General features: G+C 40.5%; 1 protein-coding gene across 10 annotated transcripts in view; it reads right to left on the bottom strand.

Moving 5' to 3' along the window:
* The window catches only part of cobl (cordon-bleu WH2 repeat protein), a 66,274-nt gene that overhangs the window by 25,696 nt on the left and 26,635 nt on the right, over positions 1-13,943 (bottom strand). For all 10 annotated transcript variants that reach the window (XM_080897198.1, XM_080897205.1, XM_080897207.1 and 7 more), the window contains one exon: positions 8,469-8,651. In XM_080897198.1, the coding sequence (XP_080753324.1) occupies positions 8,469-8,651 (183 nt within the window). The remainder of the gene's footprint in view (positions 1-8,468; positions 8,652-13,943) is intronic.

Genomic DNA, 13,943 nt, shown 5'->3' with positions numbered 1-13,943 from the left:
ACAGATCAACCCAGGAAGCATGGCCTAAATAAAGAACAAAATACAAAAATACATGAAAACTAAGAATACTGGGCCCACATGGCCCAGGACCATGACAGTCCTTGCAAAGAAAGGTGGCTATATTGGTCGCTGATTTGTTTTTGTTTTGTTTTTGAATGTCAGAAATGTATATTTGTGAATGTGGAGATGTTATATTGGTTTCCATCCATCCATCCATCTTCATCCGCTTTATCCGAGGCCGGGTTGGGGGGGCAGCAGCCTAAGCAAAGAGGCCCAGACCTCCCTCTACCCAGCCACCTCCTCCAGCTTATCCGCGGGAACACCAAGGCGTTCCCAGGCCAGCCGAGAGATATAATCTCTCCAGCGTGTCCTGGGTCTGCCCCGGGGCCTCCTCCCGGTGGGACATGCCTGGAACACCTCACCCAGGAGGCGCCCAGGGGGCATCCTTGTCAGATGCCCGAACCACCTCAGCTGGCTCCTTTCGATGTGGAGCAGCAGCAGCTCTACTCTGAGCCCCTCCCGGATGGCCGAACTTCTCACCCTATTTCTAAGGGAGAGGCCAGCCACCCTTCGGAGGAAGCTCATTTCTGCCGCTTGTATCCGCGATCTCGTTCTTTCGGTCACTACCCACAGCTTGTGGCCATAGGTGAGGGTAGGGACGTAGATCGACCGGTAAATTGAGAGCTTCGCTTTTACACTCAGCTCCCTCTTCACCACGACGGACCGGTGCAGCATCTGCATTACTGCAGCTGCAGCCCCAATCCGTCTGTCGATCTCCGGCTCCCTTCTCCCATCACTCGCGAACAAGACCCCGAGATACTTGAACTCCTCCACTTGGGGCAGGAACTCATCCCCGACCCGGAGTGGGCACTCCACCCTTTTCCATGGCCTCAGATTTGGAGGTGCTGATCCTCATTCCCGCTGCTTCACACTCGGCTGCGAACCATTCCAGTGCGAGCTGGAGGCCCTCACCCGATGAAGCCAACAGAACCACATCATCCGCAAAAATCAGAGATGAGATTCTGAGGCCACCAAAGCGAAAGCCCTCTGGGGCCTCTGCTAGACGTTCCCAGCACACCCTCACTACGCGTTTAGGTGCACCAGGTCTGTCCAGCGTCCTCCCCCGCCACCTGATCCAACTCACCACCAGGTGGTGATCAGTTGACAGCTCAGCCCCTCTCTTTATTTTATATTGGTTTCACTGGTAAAAATAAATAATTGAAATGGGTATATATTTGTTTTTTGTTAAGTTGCCTAATAATTATGCACAGTAATAGTCACCTGCACACACAGATATCCCCCTAAAATAGCTAAAACTAAAGACAAACTAAAAACTACTTCCAAAAACATTCAGCTTTGATATTAATGAGTTTTTTGGGTTCATTGAGAACATGGTTGTTGTTCAATAATAAAATTATTCCTCAAAAATACAACTTGCTTAATAATTCTGCACTCCCTGTATGACATTATAATTCCAAGTAACTGAATCACAGGTGAAGAAGTAAACAGTCTAATCAGTTTGATCAATATTTTATATTTAGCTGCCGTCACCCGTAGTATGTCCCTGTCAGGTTTCAGATGAACAAATAGATTTAAACCTCTAATCTAATAAACTGCAATATTCTAGCTTTATGATCCATTAAAACTGGGATGCAATCATTTTAATTTGCGGTTGTACTAGATAAAAATGTAAGCTCAGATACCATGCTGAATTATGGCCATGTTTTCTCTCCCATTACACATTAACTCACACATTAACTCAAGAGCTGACTGTGCTAACTCTGCGTAGTTCTGATCTGTTTTAGGACCAAAGGTTTCCCAACTCAGGGTTAATCAACTCAAGAGTTTAGGCTTAGGCTCAGAGTGTGTTAAGCCTGCTTCCTGGAACAGACCCTGGTTTCATACATAAGATGTTTTGACAGCAAAGTGCAAACAGATCTTGTCATATATAGGCCGCATGGCAGGGGCACATATTCCCCTAATCCTGGCCCCTAACTAATACTAACACAGCCTTAAGGTTCAGTACGTTTGAAAGAATGCTTACTGTGCCATCTTACAATACTTTAGCCACAATAATCATATCACCTAAGAGTCCGCTGTGGCGAAAAATTGCAAGTCATGTCAGGACAGGACCTTATGTTATTTTAGAAAGAAATCCATTGATTCTATTTGAGTTTGCATTCAAAGAGGATAAATGATTTGATCTTAGACGTAACAGGAACAAATCTGTGATAGAAGCAGGCTCAGAGAGGGCAGCTGTTGAACTTAAACACATGAGGTGAGGGGACAGTTAACAGCCTTCCCCTTGAACACAAACTTGGAACTGGACACAGGAAAAGAGTGTAAAAACTGAAGGCTGTAAAATTAAAATGTAGTCAGCTAAGTTCGAGGAGTTTAATTCTATGTTTGCATTTTTTTAAACTTTTTCATATACACATTTTTTTTCCACTTGTAAATTATGTAAATGTACTACCGACGATGGTGCAAATGTCAGACACATTTAGACTGAGATTAAATCAAGTTTTCTGTTACATGCTTTGAACATCTACGTCAAAGCCTTTCTGAACAAGTTTGTAAAATGTATACTGTCCAGCTAGAGCCAGACACCTGCTTATATTGGCCATAGCACACGTCAATAAAATTGACAGCTCCAAAGGAAAGTTAATGACAGATCTATAGTATACTGGATGATGTATTTGCTTTGTCACTAGTATAACATTCTTTTCCTTCTTTGCTCAACTTCTTTAGAGCATGTGGAGTGACACAGTGGTGCCATACAGCACACAGGATATCTTACCAAATAAACACATTTTCCTTCTTTTATTTTGCTTTGTTTTGCTCGCCTGTTCTTGAATAGATCTCGCATGTCTTTTGAGAGAGAGAAATGAAGAGAAACACACAAAAAAATCCATGCAGGAACTCCACACATATCCAATAGCAAACAAGAAACTGCTGGGTATGTACATGCATACATGCCAAAAACCAAATTTATGGGCACTGCAGGGCCATTAATATGGAGCTGGTCCGCTGAGTACTACAAGCAGAACTGCGAATTAAATTCACTTTATCATTTGGTGACAGAAGTCCAAAAATGTTTATTACAATTAAATATATAAGCGGAAAAAAGACATAAAAACTGAAAGATAAACTAGCTGTAGGTAATATATTTTAAAACATTTGAATTTAGAGACAGCCTGCTTACACGACCACGCTTTATAATATTTCTGTCCTCTGAGCTGTCGTGTAGTCCTCCTGCAAGGTGAGGGTGGTGCTAAGGACATGCCAAATAGAGTTCATGCTGTACTGCATTTTGGAAACATGACCCCACAGCTAATACATTGTTAATGCTGTACAACTTAAACACACACCTAATACTCATATAAGACTGATGTTACCTTATTTTGACTGTCTCTGCAAACCTCTCACCAAAGTTTCTCACTTCTCTTTATCACCTCTCTTACTCTCTACTTCAAATGTCCTAACTCTTCGTGTACACACAGCAAAAAAATGTGTTTATTCAAGACGTATCTCCTTTTTACGGGCAGTGAAGCAGAGAGCTCAGAATTTCTCTCAATTTCTCTGTCACACGAGGCAACACAGACACGGCTTTCATCCCAAACCACAATAACAGATTGCCTATCACTGCTGGAAAAAAAAACAAACAAGGTTGTGTTTCTCTGAGCTCGATGTTCCAAAACATAATTCAATTAAGTCTGTCTCTCGTAAAGACATACACAGATTGTTGACTGTCGAGCTGGAAAATAAAAAAGACAAAGCTGTAACTTCCCTCCATGCTGGAGTCATTAACTGATCAAAGAGCATCTAATTCTCCTATAGCAGAGAATTGTTTTACATTCATCTGGAAATGTGACACCAATCCCAGAGTGTCACTTTTATTGCTGTATATAAATAAAAAATATAAAATAATATAATAAAATAGCTGTTGCCGTCGTTACAACTAGAGTTGGATGCTGACAGCCAGCTTTAATTCCTACTTTTCATTAAAAAGAATAATCAAAAACATGAATTTGCACTTTAATTAACCAGCAATCACTGACTATACCAGTGTTGCTTAGTTCCCTAACAGCTTTACTGAAACTTTGGTCTCTTGTCTATTGTAATCTTTGCAGGGCAATGAGTGTACTCGTCCAAAGTTCATATAAAAGAGGCACCTCTCTGCAATGTATCCCGAGTGAACTTTTAAGCTCATAGTAATGACTCATTAAAAATGTTGCATAATCAATATATTGAGCTAATAGCGTAGCTCTGAAACAGCTCTTCATTATTCAGATCAAATAATATATAAGTAATACAAACTAGTTTAGATAAAACTTATCCTGATTACATACAATTCAGTTTTAAGGCCTCTATAAAAAAGGAAAAACAAGGGACAGGGCTTCAGTTAAATCAGACCTTCCCAAAGTGTGGGGCCTGCAGAGCCATTGCAGGGGGGGCGCGGTATGAAAAGGAAAAAAACAAAAAAACCCAACAAAACGCTTGGACACTGCTAGCATAATGGACAGGTTTTTGACGGGGCGCCCACACAAATGCAAAGCAGGAGATGAAGCATCGCTGAATATGTTTCCAAACCAACTTCATTCTAAGCCAAAGACTAGAAAATATGGTGAAGCATATCTTCCCTTTGGTTTCACCTGCACAAGTGCCAAGGTAGGTCTCCCCTGCAGAATTGGTTTTCCCTTCGTCGGGAGCAGCGCTGGGTTCTTCAAATCACGGACAAACAGTATCCCACATTCTTGATTTTTAGTTCACAAACACTAGTTGTAATGACTAACTACTCCTGACACTTTGGAGATGTTAGCTCTGTATACAGTAAAGTTACAGTGGGATACAAATAACATCAGGCTGAGCCTGCCACGATTTGTTCCCCCGGTTCAAATCCCGGACAAACAGTATCCCACAGTTGTTTATGTTTTTAAACCGATTTTGCACAGAGAGGCATTTTTTGAAAAATGTATTGATAGCAATGTTGAATATTATTACACAGAAAAAAAACAACTACACGTAAAATGATCACACCATGACGCCTCTGCTTTTGTAAATAGAGGGACATTAACTGCGTGTGTATATGTAAGCCTGTAAACCTGCAGATAGAGACAAAGTACTGTTAAGCTGACTATCTGTCATTCTGCAATTCATCTCATGTAAACAATAACGTGGCGCACAGCGTAACGTGACTCTAGTACCTCTGTATTCCTCGTTTACACGTACATGTGGACGAAAGGTCCAAACACATAGAAACAGCTGCATTTTCAAAAATACCCATGTAGGTGTGGACGTAGCGTAAAAGAGTTAGTAGTTTATTTTTTTAATACCTGTAATTTATTGCAGATTGCTTGTATTTAGTTAATTGTTTACTAATTGTTTGAGGTGTGAAATAAAGCGCAATGGAGCAAAATATGGGAGTGTGTGGTTAAAGGATGTGTTTGCGCATGCATGTGCAAACACATCTGGGAACCACTGAGTTAAATGTTATATGCATCTAATCATTCTCTGATCAGTCACTGGGGATAGACACAGAGGGTGTAAACTGGTGCTGGCTTTTCAACACTCTGACCTTTCATGTGAAGAATGCTTTATTTCCATAGTCAATAATCAAGAGAGTCTGACCCTCCTAATTTTGTCATTGATTTTAATCAAACTATGTTGCTTGTATGATACAAATGGCCACACATAATGATCTCTGGTCTCTGATGTCTATTTAAAGCCACTTAGCTTCATTATAACAATCTCATCATTCTTATAGCTTATACTGCAATGCCAGTGTCAATTACTGTCTTGTAAGTCATAATTAGTTGACTACCTAAGCCTGTTTGGCGCATAGGGAATTCTATAATGAGGACAGCTGTCACAGAGAGCTGTCCTGAGATGACCTGTGTCCTGTAAAAACTGCCTATGACTCTCAGAAAGAACGCACGGAACGCTGACTCTGTTAAATTTACGGAAAATACGGAAAAGGTCAGAAAGTTTTCAGCCATCTGAGAACCCCCGCCCCCCAGAGTGCAGCTTTGATAGTAACTGTAAAAAAAGCAAATAAGCAAAAAAAAAAAAAAGATGTTTTTCACTGGTTAGTCATTGTTTGGTTGTGTAACAAAGTCCCAGAAAAACTCTCCAATGTTTGTTACAAAGTCAATGACTGAAAGAAAGAATCTCGGGTTCTTAAAAAGAAATTCATTAACTTCTGGATTCTATTTTAATAGTCGTACATGCCCACAGTTTCTAAAAAAAAATTATTTTTAAAAAAAAAACAACCTGAAAGACAAAAATACACTTTCCTATTTTGTGTTTTTATTTTACATAAAGACGCAAGCTCTGTATAAAATGCACTGGCATTTTTTTTAAGATAATTTGTATTCTAAAAACATAGGTAAGAATAAATGATCAACATGCAAATATATGATAAATAAAAGTTTATCATCTATCCAGTTGTCCTCATCATCAAACATGCACGTTCACATGATCTCATGTGTCATAGAGTCAACTACGTGCTGCAGAACTGAGAAGATATTTTCACGGCATGTCTGAGTAAGCAAAATATAACAAAAAAAAATAAAACAAAATAAAAATGAAAATAAATAAAATATAAAAAATCCCCACATTTGACAACTGTTTACTTCTGCATTATCCAAAGCTATTTGGGCCATTTGCTCAACAAATAAAATTTATGGTGTGACATCTGTTTTCACTGGAGCTTGAACTCATCTACAGACATAAAAGTTTGCAAGTCCCCCCCCCCCCAGTTTAGCACCCCACCCCCTCAAACAACTAATGTAAATGTGAAAGTACAACTTTTAAATGTAATGCAAACTGATTTAACATCTGCAGTTGGACCACATATTCAAGAACTAAGAGCTCGTTAATGCCAGTGTCCTGATATGCCCTCAGAAACTGTCCTGAGAAGCCTCTCTGCTATGGCATCTTTTTTAGTCACCTTCGTGAAGCACAAACATGCCAGGCATAGCGCTAAAGCCTGACTCCTTGCACTTCTGTTGCGTCGTTACACATAGTCTGTTTTTTTAATCAAACAACCCTTTAAAGTCCCTTCATTCATTTCTAAGTGACTATCTCAGTTTTATGTGTTGTTTTTACTCTGTAAAATGTGTGCACCTGAACTGTCGATAAAACAATCTAAACACATCAAAAATATTCAAAAACAAGGACACGTGACAGGTGACCTGCACCGCAGTAGGACCTTGCATTACGATACATGTGATAGGCTAACAGTTTAGAGAAGGCATACGGAAAAAATGAAGAAATCTATTATTAGACTGTCCATCAAGTCCTCAGATAACCTTCCCAACTCTAGCTTCTCCTGTGAGTCTGGGTGGTGTCTGGTTATTTGAGCCCTGGTATCTGTCATAACTCTTAATCTGACAGGTGGACAGATAAATTACCATCTCTGTCTGCTCAGCAGCTATAAGGAGCCTATGACTCAGAGTCACAAAGGACTGCAAAACACAGGAATATAAAATATCTATATTTACGTTTCAGTTATTCTAATAAAGAGGACACCAATTTAGAAGGTGAGTTGACACTGAAGGTGTATTAATGTCTTGTCAAAGGGTCCTCTTGTAGTTGTTCTGCCATTATCAACTAAAGGACACAGATAGCTGAATGCTTTGGCTGACTTCTGATAAGTTAACTTGAGGTAAACACAAAGTTGGATGTGGAATAATGAACATTGATTCTCGTGGCTATGTGGTATTTTTGTCTTTAGTGCTTTAGTTAATATTGTTTATTGCATATTTAATGTTTTGAGAACAAGAGACTGTGAATCAAATCTTTTAGGATTGTATTTGCGGCCCCCTTCAGTACACACATTATTTCTCAGAAGACTTTTCTACTCCATACTCTGCTCTTTTTTGAAATAATTAAGCAAAAATCCATTAAATGCTTAGATGCTGAATAATGTTCTTTAAGATCACTGGTTCCTTAAAATAAATAAAACCTATTATCAGAGGGAGGGCAGAAGGATGTTGGTTGCTAAACAACATTTAGTAGCATGCCTCCATAACAGAATAATAAGACTGCAGGGAGTTGTTGCTTATTGTAGACAATACAGGTCATCCTGACTTTGAGGTCAGAATACCTAAAGGAAATTCTGCATCACACTGATTGCAGCTTTCAAATATACTCCATCGGGTCAGTGCTGAAAGCTGAGAGTTACTGTATTTGCTAGGATGCGGATTTTCCATAAGATGCACAAAATTAGCTGTGTCATTAAAATGATGCCAATCATGTTGAAATTGTGTTTTTAAGTAATGTGCATATACAGTGCATCTTTATATAATAACTAATTTCATTTGTGTTTCCTGGTACGACTTACTGCTTTAAAACACAGGATATGGATTCAATTTCACAACTCACAATTCCAGTCCAAGCGTTGTCATGAAACACAAACATAAAGAGCAACACACATAAATCTGGCACAGGTTAAACTGTTTCCTCACCTGACAGCTTTCAACTGTAGTGTGCTCCATCCTGGGTGCAGGGGCAGGAGGCGGTGGTGGGGCCCTCCTCTTCTTGGTCTCAGCCTTGGGAGACAACCTCGGGATACTGGCGACAGACTGAGACTGGCCCAAGGTGCCGGACCAATTAGGTCCACTGGAGAACCCAGATACTGTGGACACGTCCTGTGGGTAACATGAAAAATAAAAGGAGAGGGAATCAGACTGACAAATGGGAGGAGGAAACATGAAAAAATGTACAAATTTAAGAGTTTGAAAAACATTTTTGTAATTAGTTTAAAGCAAGGAACAAATATGATCACTGACTTGTAAGCATAAAAATGACTGATGGCTAAATTGCCATTAAATTTTCAAGGACAGCTCAGAGCTGTCTTTATCAAAAATTAAATCCAGTTCATTCTGGGTTCATCTAATATGTTAACGACCATATTTGGAGATGAGGGGATAAAACTTACAGGAGTTTAAGAACATGTTTAGCACAGCATTTAAAATGGTGCAGAACTCTGCTTGGGTCAAAAATCACAACTAAGTGTAATGAAACCCAGTTGCTTCTTAATTTATGACGTGTATCCAAACTTAACTTGAAAACTATTAGACAGCAGAATATCCTGTTGATTCACTGACAATCTTGATTTCAAGGGTTATGTTTAGTGTAAAAGCTGACACGTGTATTCTTAACATCCACATCTAGGAAAGCCACAAACAAAATGAATAAAAACATGCACGCGTGCACAGACTATGAATGCAATGCACAGGAACATTTCTGAAAATACAGTCTATTCTTCAGTCATGACAATTATTGCAACATTTGATCAAATTGAGAGTGCGACCACATTTTCAAAGGGTGGCTGCTCCCGACCAAAGCATTGAAACAAAAATGGGTTTCGATTTCTGATCAAAGAGGGCCTAAAGTGCTCGTGAAAACCTCCACCTTCCTGTGGCTCAGCTTGGTACAGACCTTTGCAACAACAGGAGCACCAAAACCACAGCTCAAAACCCCATGATCGAAGAAAACAAAAAGTGCTTTAAAGCAGATTAATTGATGAGTTCAGACAATGCCTGGATACAACATAAAAGCAGAGCAAAAAGGAGCATAAAGTTCAGGTCATTAGGATTAATTGGGCCTTAGGTTATAACATCTCACAGTGGGGAAGGATGGGAAAAGAACAAGGCTTCAGAAAAAAAGAAATCTATAAGGAAAGTATAGCATGCCTGCAATTTTTCTTTCTTGCTTGTTACACACAAGACTATCGTTATTTACAGCACTGTCGGCCGATGTTTTTTTTTTCCTTTTACTTACTTCCGAAAAGAAAACCTTATTTCTGCCCTTCAATGGGCTACTGAACAAATTTAAACTTTTTAAAATGATGCAAAATGCAAAATGCTTAGCTGTGTCTCTAATAAAACTGCTGTAACTTCAGAGGTAATGTTCATATGTTGATTAATGGTTTTCTTTCGTTTTTGATGTACTGCAGAATATTTTTTATAAAATCCCAGGCCAGGAAAATCACCTTCATGTTTTTCTGTGTTTTATCTTCAGCTACTTTGACACAAAGGCATCTGCTGTGATGCTCACACCTTTGATAAAGTCTCAAAAGTGTCAGCTTCCTTTTTATAGATACAAAAATATGTCTATGACTGTAAAAACACAAATGGAAGGCTTAAAGGGGAATATTAACACAGAACCACCTGAAACTGAAGCAGAACACACACACACACACACACACATATTATATATATATATATATATATTAGATATATATATATATATATATATATATTAGATATATATATATATATATATATATATATATATATATATATATATAGATATATATATATATATATATATATATATATATATATAGATATAAAAAAATATGTGCCACAAGCCTGTTCTGTCATTTTTAACAGTTCGCTGTGTTGTGTGACTTGTGCATCTATGTTGTGACAGGAGTAACATCAGAGTGATGCAGAGGCAGAGGAGATGCCAGACAGAGGCTGACAGAATAAAAAAAAAATGCTGGAAGAGAGGAATGATGCGATTCCCATATGGAATCTTCAAAAACAAAAGTATGTTTTCACCTCAACAAAAATATAATGTTCAAAGTGGAAAATTCACATGAACTCTCCCTGACTTTTTCACCCTTTTCACCGTGGTAAACAATCTGAAATGTGTGGAAACAGTGAGAGAGGAAAACAGAACAAAAGGTACTCCAGCTCTTTTGGGGGGAAATGGAGTTCACAGCACATTTATAATTACAAAGTGTGTAACACAAAGTCAACCTTTTGAAGCTCTGTATAACTAGGATCATGACTTACACACTGAATCTCCTGGGAATTCCTTTCATGTTTTTATGGACAGGAAATTAACTTACTGACATTTTGTTACTGACATATATTTAATACATATATATATACACACACACACACATATATATACACACACACACACACACACACACACACACACACATATATATATATATATATATATATATATATATATATATATATATATATACATACATACATACATACATACATACATACATACATACATACATACATACATACATACATACATACATACATACATACATACATGTATGTATGTATGTATGTATGTATATATATATATATATATATATATATATATATATATATATACATACATACATACATACATACATACATATATATATATATATAGGGATGGGTACCGGTGTCCGGTGCCATGATGGCACCGGTTCTGACATAAACGGTAGTAACTAGACCGAAAAGCAGAGCACATTTCGGTGCTTTATTTCGGTGCTTTTTTTTCCTGAGCTGTGATACACTTCTAGCCAATCATTTTACGTTTCCGAGGATAGTAGGCAGGGCCAGGTACGTACGTTCTGTTAGAGCAGAGCTACAGATTTAAAATGTCCAAGGCGAAGCGGTCAAAAGTCTGGCTGTACTTCACAGCAAAATATGCAAACTCCGCAGCCTGCAACAAGTGCTTTAAGCTGATACTGTGATACTGTCAAAGGAGGTAACACCAAGAATCCGATTAAACAGCTGGCGACGCATAGCGGTTTTTTTAAAAGCCGAGAAATGCGCCGTATTTGATAGCTTGCTGCGAGACCTCACACCGTGCACGTCGGGTGGGTTGCCAGTTATCGGACCCGGAGCAACATCCCCCAAAAACCCGAAGAATAGAGTCCTGGCCCCTAGCCCTGCCAGTGTAGCAGAAATGATGACTGATGATGATGGCAGCAGCAGCCGTTCTTCTCTGCGTGAGTAGCTTCATGTTGTTCGTGTGTAATTTACATTGAGTAGGCTAACCACGTTATTACATTAATGCATGTAAGGTGAACTAGCAAACATCATCATAGCTACATGCGGCTGTCTTCTTGTTTGATGGCAGATACTCCCTTCACCCTGGCCAAAAAGGCTAAAATGACCAAAGAAAAAGAGGGAAACTGCTAAACATGAGAGGTTTTTGGACAAAGTTTGTTTTTTTTTCATTGTTTAAGCACTGCTTCCAGCCAAGAGTGATACCATATATGCCCCATAGCTGCAGAAAAGGCTAACATTGTTATCTTTTTACAAAAAAAACAGCTGAACATGAGAGGTTTTTGGACAAAGTTTGTGTTCTCCATTCTTTAAGCACCGGTTCGAGCACCGTTTAAGCACCGGCACCGTTTCAAAAGTACCGATTTGGCACCGGTATCGGATAAAACCTAAACGATACCCATCCCTATATATATACATATATACATATATATATATATATACATATACATATACATATATATATATATAAAAAAAAAACACCCAGCACGCCCCTGCGGGCAGTTTATCCTTCAAGCTCGGGTCCTCTACCAGAGGCCTGTGAGCTTGAGGGTCCTGCGCAGTATCTTAGCTGTTCCCAGGACTGCGCTCTTCTGGACAGAGATCTCTGATGTTATTCCCGGGATCTGCTGGAGCCACTCGCCTAGCTTGGGAGTCACCGCACCTAGTGCTCCGATTACCACGGGGACCAACGTTACCTTCACCCTCCACATCCTCTCGAGCTCTTCTCTGAGCCCTTGGTATTTCTCCAGCTTCTCGTGTTCCTTCTTCCTGATATTGCTGTCGCTCTGAACCGCTACATCGATCACTACGGCCGTCTTCTTCTGTTTGTCTACCACCACTATGTCCGGTTGGTTAGCCACCACCATTTTGTCCGTCTGTATCTGGAAGTCCCACAGGATCTTAGCTCGGTCATTCTCCACCACCCTTGGGGGCATCTCCCATTTTGACCTCGGGACTTCCAGGTTATACTCGGCACAGATGTTCCTGTACACTATGCCGACCACTTGGTTATGGCGTTCCATGTATGCCTTGCCTGCTAGCATCTTGCACCCTGCTGTTATGTGCTGGATTGTCTCTGGGGCATCTTTACACAGCCTGCACCTGGGGTCTTGCCTGGTGTGATAGACCCCAGCCTCTATGGATCTTGTACTCAGAGCTTGTTCTTGTGCTGCCATGATTAGTGCCTCTGTGCTGTCTTTCAGTCCAGCTTTGTCCAGCCACTGGTAGGATTTCTGGATATCAGCCACCTCCTCTATCTGCCGGTGGTACATACCGTGCAGGGGCCTGTCCTTCCATGATGGTTCCTCGTCTCCCTCCTCTTTCTTGGGTTTCTGCTGCCTGAGGTATTCACTGAGCACTCGGTCAGTTGGGGCCATCTTCCCAATGTATTCTTGGATGTTCGTTGTCTCATCCTGGACTGTGGTGCTGACACTCACCAGTCCCCGGCCCCCTTCCTTCCGCTTAGCGTACAGCCTCAGGGTGCTGGACTTGGGGTGAAACCCTCCATGCATGGTAAGGAGCTTTCTTGTCTTTATGTCAGTGGCTTCTATCTCCTCCTTTGGCCAGCCTATTACCCCAGCAGGGTACCTGATCACGGGCAGGGCGTACGTGTTGATGGCCCGGATCTTGTTCTTACCGTTCAGCTGACTCCTCAGGACTTGCCTGACCCTCTGCAGGTACTTGGTGGTTGCAGCTTTTCTAGCGGCCTCTTCATGGTTCCCATTCGCCTGCGGGATCCCCAGGTACTTGTAACTGTCCTCTATGTCTGCAATGTTGCCTTCTGGTAACCTGATCCCCTCAGTTCTGACTACCTTCCCTCTCTTTGTTACCATCCGACTACACTTCTCCAGTCCGAACGACATTCCAATGTCACTGCTGTACAGCCTGGTAGTGTGGATCAGTGAATCGATGTCTTGTTCACTCTTGGCATACAGCTTGATGTCATCCATGTACAGGAGGTGGCTGACAACTGCTCCGTTCCGTAGTCGGTATCTGTAGCCAGTCTTGTTAATGATCTCACTGAGGGGGTTCAGGCCTATGCAGAACAGCAGTGGGGACAGATCATCTCCTTGGTAGACCCCGCACTTGATGGTGACTTGTGCTATGGGCTTGGAGTTG

Source organism: Rhamphochromis sp. 'chilingali', assembly GCF_963969265.1.
Source record: "Rhamphochromis sp. 'chilingali' genome assembly, chromosome: 11".
NCBI lineage: Eukaryota > Metazoa > Chordata > Actinopteri > Cichliformes > Cichlidae > Rhamphochromis > Rhamphochromis sp. 'chilingali'.
The sequence above is the reverse complement of the archived record's forward strand: the minus strand, read 5'-3'. Positions and strand labels throughout refer to the sequence as shown.